Raw genomic sequence first — 8,110 nt, 5'->3', positions numbered from 1 at the left:
CCTTTAAAATAGTGATATCTAGGAGTTCATACTTTTAAAATCCATTGAGGACCAGGGTTATTACGGTATAACTGTTTGCACTACATCACCAAAGCAGTTTTTGTGTTTGACTTTATTTAATCAATAGTTTTTTTTTTATTAATTGCACTGGGGATGTATAGTTTTGTATACCCCTTAACACCAGTCTGTCCCAAACATTATTAAAAATTAAAAAAAAGGGTTTCTTTTACTGCAAACACATTATACAAAAACAGTGTTTTGATACATTTCTTTCACTGAGTACAAGCAATTACTGAAACAACTTTCAGTTTTCAAATTTGGAATTTTTACAGATTTCCTTATTTGAGACACAGCAGACATCCCATATTTCAATTTAACCCCATTAAATTATATATATACCTGAAAAGCACATCCCGTAAAGATTTACCTTTCTATGTGCCCATTGCAAGCACAAATATAAAGGGAACATAGAGTTTTGAGGTTTTTGTTCTACCTTTTCACATGCAGGCGCATTTCGAGATAGATGTTTTACATCTGCCTACCTGGAACAAATAAAACAAAAAAAATAATTTCCCGTTTCCCCTGAGCACATAGATACAACATACCGATTTTGTGGATAAAAGTACCCATTAACATCAAAATAATTCCATTAACTATATATTCCCCGAAAGCACATCACCTAAGGATTTCAGACACCCCACTTACCTCTCTGAACTGCCGCACCCGCAAATCTAATGGGAACATAAGAGGATTAGTTTTTTTTTATTCTATCATTTCACATTACTTGCAGGTATCCCAATGGAGATCAGGATTTCCTTTTCTTGTACACATGGCATCGGGTTTTTGCTGAAGTTCCTTCCCTGGGCTTAGGGGCAGCTTTTTAATGGTTTTTGGTGTCTCTCCTTTGTTTTTGAAGGCAGATGCCTGATTTAAAAGCGCTTATAGAAAAATTTAAAAAGTTTACTTTCGTGAGCAAATGTACAATTAGAGCTGTATCTTTCCAAAAATCTAGCATTTTAAATACCCAAGGGGTTTCTACTTTTTTTTTTAAATAATGGTTTCATGTGGTAACAAAGATGTCCCAAACAGGGCGTAGGCACAGACTGACCAGATGTCAAAATGAAGAAACAAAAAGCACACTTCCCAAATGTGGCCTTTTAGCCCTCAAACAACCAGACAAAGCCATGCATGGGGGGTATCACTGAACTCGGGAGATATAATGGAACACATATAGGGGTAATGTTTGGCAGTTATGTATACCAATGGCTGTAATACAATTTGTGTGATAAAAAAACCACAATAAATTATAACCAAAAAGTTTGACAAAGGGTGGTAGTGCATACCTAAAATACAATTTGTGTGATAAAAAAAAACCACAATAAATTATAACCAAAAAGTTTGACAAAGGGTGGTAGTAATATTAGTGCATGGAAATGGAAAGTGCCAGCATTTGAAATACCTTGGGGTGTCTATTTTTTCAAAAATATATGGTTTGATGTGGTAAATTGCATTGGCCGGATTCAAAGATGGCCCAAATAGCACATGGGGCAGAATTACCAGATTTGGGAAAAAATGGTTTTGAAATAGCAAAACGCTACTTGTATTTATTGACCTATAACTGAAAAAAAGCAAAAAACATTTTGGGTATTTATAAACTCAAGATAAATAGTAGAATCTATTTAGCGGGTTTTTTTCATTAGCTTTTGTAGATGAGCAAAAGGTTTTTCAAATAAAACTGGCAAAAGTGCTTTTTTCCATTTTCATCATATTTTATTATTTTTTAATAGGAAATTAGATGATATGACCAGAAATGGTATCTGAAGAAAGCCCTTTTTGTCAATATGTAACTTGTGTGGGTTCACTAAATAGGAGAGGAGAAAAACAGCTAAACATGAGCACCCCAAAAGTGTTAGAGCCATTGCCACGAAGGGTACACAACATAAAAAAAAACATCCTGGTCCTTAAGGGGTTAACGCACCCATCCAAGTACACAAACTTAAGTTTGGGAAATGGCTTCCCTTGTACTGCTGTAAAACTGCTGTAAAACTGCTGTTCTAGTCACATTCAATAAAATAGTGAATCTACCGGCGCATTGCATAGCTTTACTGCAGCACATCTAAAGCAGACATCTGATTTGCTGCCACAAAGCGCGATAAAACACATTTTATTTTGTAGGAGGGATTTTAATACAACATGCGAAGCGTTCAAGTTGCCTCAACCCTCACTAAAACGACCCTATTCAAACACAAATCCAGAGAACGTCGTTACGTCATCCGTAAAGCGTAAGAGGTCGTGCGTGGCCGGGTTTTACCAAACGCCCCAGATTTAGGGGTGCTGAGATTCAATGGCATTGAAATGTGTTAAGTTTAGGTACTTTTGTGTATAAAATGTAATATGTTATGCAGTACGCAAAATCTATTGGAGTAAAATACCAATTGAAAGTAATATGTTGCTGTGCAAAGTTGTGGAAGGGTTGGAGTATATTGCCATTAAGTATGTACGCCTTCCGCGTTAAAGTGGCATCGTCCGGACCAGTAGAGAGGCGCGCGGGAAGATGGCGGTGAGTGTATATGGGTCGCTATGAGCATTACTTATAGTACATTTCTGGTTTGTGTTAATGTAGTTTGTGGTAGCTGGGGGATGAAAGTGGTTATGTGCGGCTAACGGCTGCTTTTCCTTATCTAAGCCAGCTGGGTTGTTAGATATTAGTTAATATGAGTAAACGAGGCAACGTTCCTAGGTAGCGTAATGTAACTAAATGTAGTAAAGTGTCGCCGTCCATTCTGACGTAAGTAAATTTAGTGCCTAGGTTATGAGCTGTGGGTAGAGACTATCGGGGCATTTTTGATGTGAAAAAGACTTTTTTCAGCCCCAACCAGATACCCCGTGGGGGTCCACCCCAGATTTCCCTGAAAGTGAAGCAAACTCAATTGCTAAAGACAGGCATGACTGCCCATTTAAAACCCATTTCCTTCTAGGCGAATAATTAAAGGACATAATTCCCACAATCTAAATAAAGTTGATATGGCAGTATTGGCCCAAGAGAAAAATGGAATGACTTAATCCAAAGAAAAGACCTCAAAAGCTTATGTATCCAAACATCTGTTTATGTGTTGGGCCAATAAAAGGTCTCTATTTCAGCAAAAGACTATACAATTTTCTGATAAGACACATGTCAAAAGTGCTTAGATATGCACACATGTTATGTCAATTTTGGTTACACATGGGCTGCTTCATTTGTGTATCCAACAGCCTTTAACAGCCTTTGGGACCCTGGTCAGGATGCATACAATAATTGTGTGGTATCGCGCACACACACTCCCATTAGAGGTTTGAAACCTCAGACTACTGTTGGGTGTGGGAGCTGCTTCTTGTTAAGGCTTGGGAAATTACCGGTAGTAAATTGTTCAGTATCCCCTTAACTACCATGCACAGGGATCACTTCATTTGTTGTACGTGTAGGATATCCCTTCGCCAGAAAGATGACGAGTGATATATGCATGGGTACACCCTACATGCAATAGGGGTTGCCGTTCATGTGGACGCATTTTATTCGTTAGATTTTGTTTTTTCCTTTAGCATCGTTTTGCAGTTTAAACACTTATATTGTGTCACTACCCTGCAATCTACATGTACGTCCTACCGTGTGTGTATGTATATAATATATATATATATATATATATATATATGTGTGTGTGTGTGTTCGATTTATTTATTGTGTAGGGGTTTTGAGAAAATATTTTTTTAGTTTTACTGTTTAGGAATGTAAATGGTGGGCTTTTTGTATTTTTATCCCTGTATTGTATGGTTTGCCCTAGACTATTGTATGGTTTGCCCTAGACCAGGTATCGATGGAATACAAGCTAAGCTTGTCATGAATAAAAATATATATAGGTTTTCCATAATGAAAGTGTTTCGTTGTCACCTACACCTAATCATTGCAGAACTGCGAACATTGTTCTGTTCTCCCACAAGGAAAAATGTGCCACAACCTCCCCAGCACTCAAAGGGTTAAACAGCCGTTTGCTCAAATTAGACACTGTAGTGCGCTGTAAGCATTGAGGCAAGCAATGAAACTGGCCAATCGATTTAATTTCATTTCTACATAAAATGTTTTTTTTCTTTCTTTCAGGATAAGGAAAAAAAGAAAAAGGAAAGCATTCTAGACCTCTCTAAGTATATAGATAAAACTATTCGGGTGAAATTCCAGGGTGGAAGAGAAGGTACTTTTTACTAGTAATAATTATATATTTAACGTTTTTAAGGTTATAATTTGAGTTTGATTGTGATAGGCTCAAAAACCCTAGGTGCCAGGTTGCCATGGTGACAAGAAAGTGCGTCTTGGCACCTGGGTTAACTGTACAAAAGTACATGAACTCTAAATTTAGCGGTTTGGTCTGCATTATACTATGCCTCGGGGGGGGTCATTTCCCAGCACTCAGATGCAAGTAACATATGTTTTTTATGCCAGTGATGTCACAATGACTCCTCATGATTGCAAGGGAGACTAAGAGCTGTCCTAAGCCAACAAAGGTAGAGATAAAAAGTGAGCTAAGTGATGTTATTGTGACATCGCTGGCATAAAAAACATAGTCATGAGGTCCCCAGAGGGATCTGTATCCAGACTGCACCGATAACAGTACAAAACAAAAATTACATCCCATTGCCGTAATTCTACATGTAAAAAGTATAACCCCCTCCCCTGTTCACTACCCCCAAACCTATTTATCCTTAACTACGTAAGGGATGAATGTGGTCATCTAGAACATAAATGCATATATGGGGTATGTCTGTAATCGAGGCATATTGCCGAATGTAAATTTGATCGTTGTTCAGCAGTGACATGTAGAAGAAATTCTATTTCCATGGTTTCAAGTTAAAGCCCTATTTTGTTCTGGGAGGAAAAAGGATGTGTAATTTTGTGTGGGTACCTCAAATGCAGAAAAAAAATTGTTAAACCCACACATGGTAAAAATGGCAATAAAAGCTCTGGGATGTAAGGTACCAAAAACCACTGGGACTGAAGGGATTAATCTGCTTTTTGTTCTTTCTTAGAGTAGTTATAGTCTTCTGGTGATAAACTGCACCTGTTCACAAAGCCCAGGAGCTAATCGGTCAGGCATCTCATTAACTGATGCTTTGTTACCGGGTTCAATTATTATTTAAATTTCTTCTTTTAATTTGTATGTTCAAGTGCCAGCAGCTTCAACGTGGCCTGCATAGCGTTTGTTTTTGGGTTTTTTTTAACTGCAGAGCTGGTTGGCCCTGCTCCTTTCGCTTTAATGACAGATTAGCCTAGCATGCTTATTGTAGCGGACTGTGTTTCAATGCACAGGTATTAATCGTTCATGCGTACTTTGCAAACAAACTTTTGAGCTATAGAACAATTTTATATAATAGGAAATATACAGTTAAAATTTAGCATCTCACCACTGTAGATTAGTGTTGTCTTTCCATATGTATGGGTAAATGTTACTTGCTTTTATTTTTTTATTTTTTTTTTATAGCAAGCGGAGTCCTGAAAGGGTTTGACCCTCTATTGAATCTTGTACTGGATGGCACTATAGAATACATGAGAGGTGGGTGTTAGCTGCAGGGTCTGCAACGTGGCAAATCCTACAAAATGTATGAGAGATTTCTAGACTACCTAGCATATTGTTAAGGCTGTTGAAATGACAAAATATCTTCTCGACTGTTCATTTTAAATTTATAATTTTTAGGTTTTGATCTGCGATATTTTAAAAAGTCTGCTGTAGCTTAAATGCATTAATTTTGCACGCATCACAGTGCTTAAAGGGGGGTTTAATGGCAAAAATATTTTCTCGTTTAGCAAAAAATATAGAGCTGTATGTGATTAATTTTGGATAGTTTTAACAAAAAGTTGGATTGTTCCTCTTAACTTATATCAGCAGACCTGGAGGCTGCAATTATTGTCAGTCCTGTGATGTTTCTGAATAACTTTCCCTGCTCGCCATACTGAGCTGTTAAAGTTGTTCCTCAAACTCTGATTAGTGAAAATGTCTGGCTAGGTTATTAGGATTCTGTCATTCTATTGTTTACTATAGGCTGTATTATAATGAGCTAGGCTAGTAGATTGGGCTAAAACAATAGATTGCAAAATATACAGGGTCAGTAGAGAAACCAGGGCAATTTTTTCTTACCCTAAGGATGCTTACCTGTATATCATATCTTTTTATGTATGCAGATCCAGATGACCAGTACAAATTAACAGAAGACACAAGACAGCTTGGACTTGTTGTTTGCAGAGGGACATCGGTAGTTCTAATATGTCCACAGGATGGAATGGAGGCTATCCCTAACCCCTTTATTCAGCAACAAGATGGTTGATTTCCCATACTAAAGCTCAATTTAAGCCTCAGGTCCAGAACCGCCAGATTCCTTTGGGATATACCATACTTCAAGTTGAAGATCATGATTTGTGTGTTAGGATGGGGTTTTTTTGTTGTTTTTTTTTAACTAAATGCAGACCAGATTTTTTTGTTTGTTTGTTTTTTGTAACGGTGGAAATATATTGTTTTAGTCAAGTGTGGACTTGCATTATGTTATAAATCAACTTTTTTTTGTTCATGCCTTGTTCTTTGTCTTATTTTATTAAGCTGCACTGAAACCCACTTCTGAATTTCCTGAAGAGAGCAGCTGCTAGATTTGATCTCTTTCCTGTGTTGCCACACTGTGGGTTTATGTCACTGATTACATCAAAAATAGAAAATGCCCACATCCAGTTATACAGAAGTATAGTTGTCTAAAAAGTAACTGCCTTTAACAGAATGTATTATTTATCTGGAGATGACAATAGCAACATAATGCTGCAGTTTTGTGTTGTGTTTATACTTGGATTGCATATTTACAGTGGTCAGCTTTGAATCAGCTAGTGTTTTGACAGAATGTGAGACTTGTATAAACCGTGTATACTCTTGAGATCAGCATTTGGCTCCCACATTTAAAGAAATGAGCATCCTGCACAGTGTGTTAAAGTATCCCTGACTTGCCCTAAAGCAGACTGTACATTAGCCTGGTAAAGCCTTTATGACGTTTCATGCCATCGTGAAAAAAATGGGCCAATGTCACGAAGAAAGTAGCTGTGTATGCACCTGTGTGACTACATTGCATCTGAGGCAGTCCTCAGAAACCATTAAACCTTGATGTGTTGGAAGTCTTGGTGCAATGAATGTGATGCTCCATTTATATGACTGACCGATCAGCAGGCTGGATCGGTGTCAACAATCAGGAACCGCCAATCATGTTCTCCCCACTTCAGAAGTCTTCCACGATCAGGTCTTGTATTCCCAATGAGCACAATGCTCCATTCTTAATATAGTGAGTGCTGCTGATCACCAAGAGACTGATCAGGAGCCTCAGAAATGTTAAAAGTAAAAAGATAAATGTTAAAAAAAAGTGTGACATGTTGCCAGTTGATCTGTAGATAGATTAGCGGGCTGGCACACCGAAAAAATTGATCCCTGCTGTCATGCAGTGAGCCAGACATGGCACAGCCAACCCCCCTGCATAAAAAAAAAATCAATAAAAAAAAAAATAAAATCACAAAACACAAATAAAAAAAAATACCTTACAACCTTATCACCAAGGTGATAAGGGTGATGGGAGTTGTGGCCCACAACAGAGGTGGGTGCACAAGAAGCAAAAGGCTGGCGCACATAAAGAAATGCATATTTTTGTTAACTTAACTGCATAGCATATTGTTTAATCCTTTGTTTTTTGTGTGCCTTCCTTGTCCTATTCGGTCTGCTGTATTTCCTGCAAATGCACCTGAATATATTTTGTTGGGTTTTTTTCTGATATTGTATGTAATCTGTACGGACATTCCTAAGAAACATGTAAAGTTTGGTGGGAAAAAAATAACAAAAATTAATGTCAGGGGTCATTTTGCTAGGGTTTTGTGACCAACTGGTGGCATCATAAATGCTCTTTGTGAAATACCCTGGGTTGTCTTGAGTCCAAAAAATACATACTTTTGTGGGGCTGTAGTAGTTGGTGGGCTGTTTAAATTCGAAAAAAAAGTTTGGAAAACTCAATGACATCTTCCAGAGTATATAAATCTCAGGTTTATATGCACAAAATACTCTCTGTA

General features: G+C 37.5%; 1 protein-coding gene across 1 annotated transcript; it reads left to right on the top strand.

The window, feature by feature from the left end:
- Window positions 1–2,324: 2,324 nt before the first annotated feature.
- Window positions 2,325–6,471, top strand: LSM7 (LSM7 homolog, U6 small nuclear RNA and mRNA degradation associated). Its single transcript, XM_053462107.1, has 4 exons — window positions 2,325–2,560; window positions 4,133–4,223; window positions 5,508–5,579; window positions 6,206–6,471. The coding sequence occupies exons 1-4, from the start codon at window positions 2,555–2,557 to the stop codon at window positions 6,346–6,348; spliced, it is 312 nt and encodes a 103-aa protein (XP_053318082.1). The 5' UTR covers window positions 2,325–2,554; the 3' UTR covers window positions 6,349–6,471.
- Window positions 6,472–8,110: the final 1,639 nt, after the last annotated feature.

Source organism: Spea bombifrons, chromosome 1, assembly GCF_027358695.1.
Source record: "Spea bombifrons isolate aSpeBom1 chromosome 1, aSpeBom1.2.pri, whole genome shotgun sequence".
Taxonomy (NCBI): Eukaryota; Metazoa; Chordata; class Amphibia; order Anura; family Pelobatidae; genus Spea; species Spea bombifrons.
Note: the sequence above shows the minus strand (reverse complement) of the source record. Positions and strands in the feature narration are given on the sequence as shown.

Coding starts and splice junctions, on each gene's coding strand:
- LSM7 (XM_053462107.1), top strand. Junction 4,224..5,507: donor ATTCCAGGGTGGAAGAGAAG/GTACTTTTTACT, acceptor TTTTTTTTATAG/CAAGCGGAGTCCTGAAAGGG. Junction 5,580..6,205: donor CACTATAGAATACATGAGAG/GTGGGTGTTAGC, acceptor TTATGTATGCAG/ATCCAGATGACCAGTACAAA.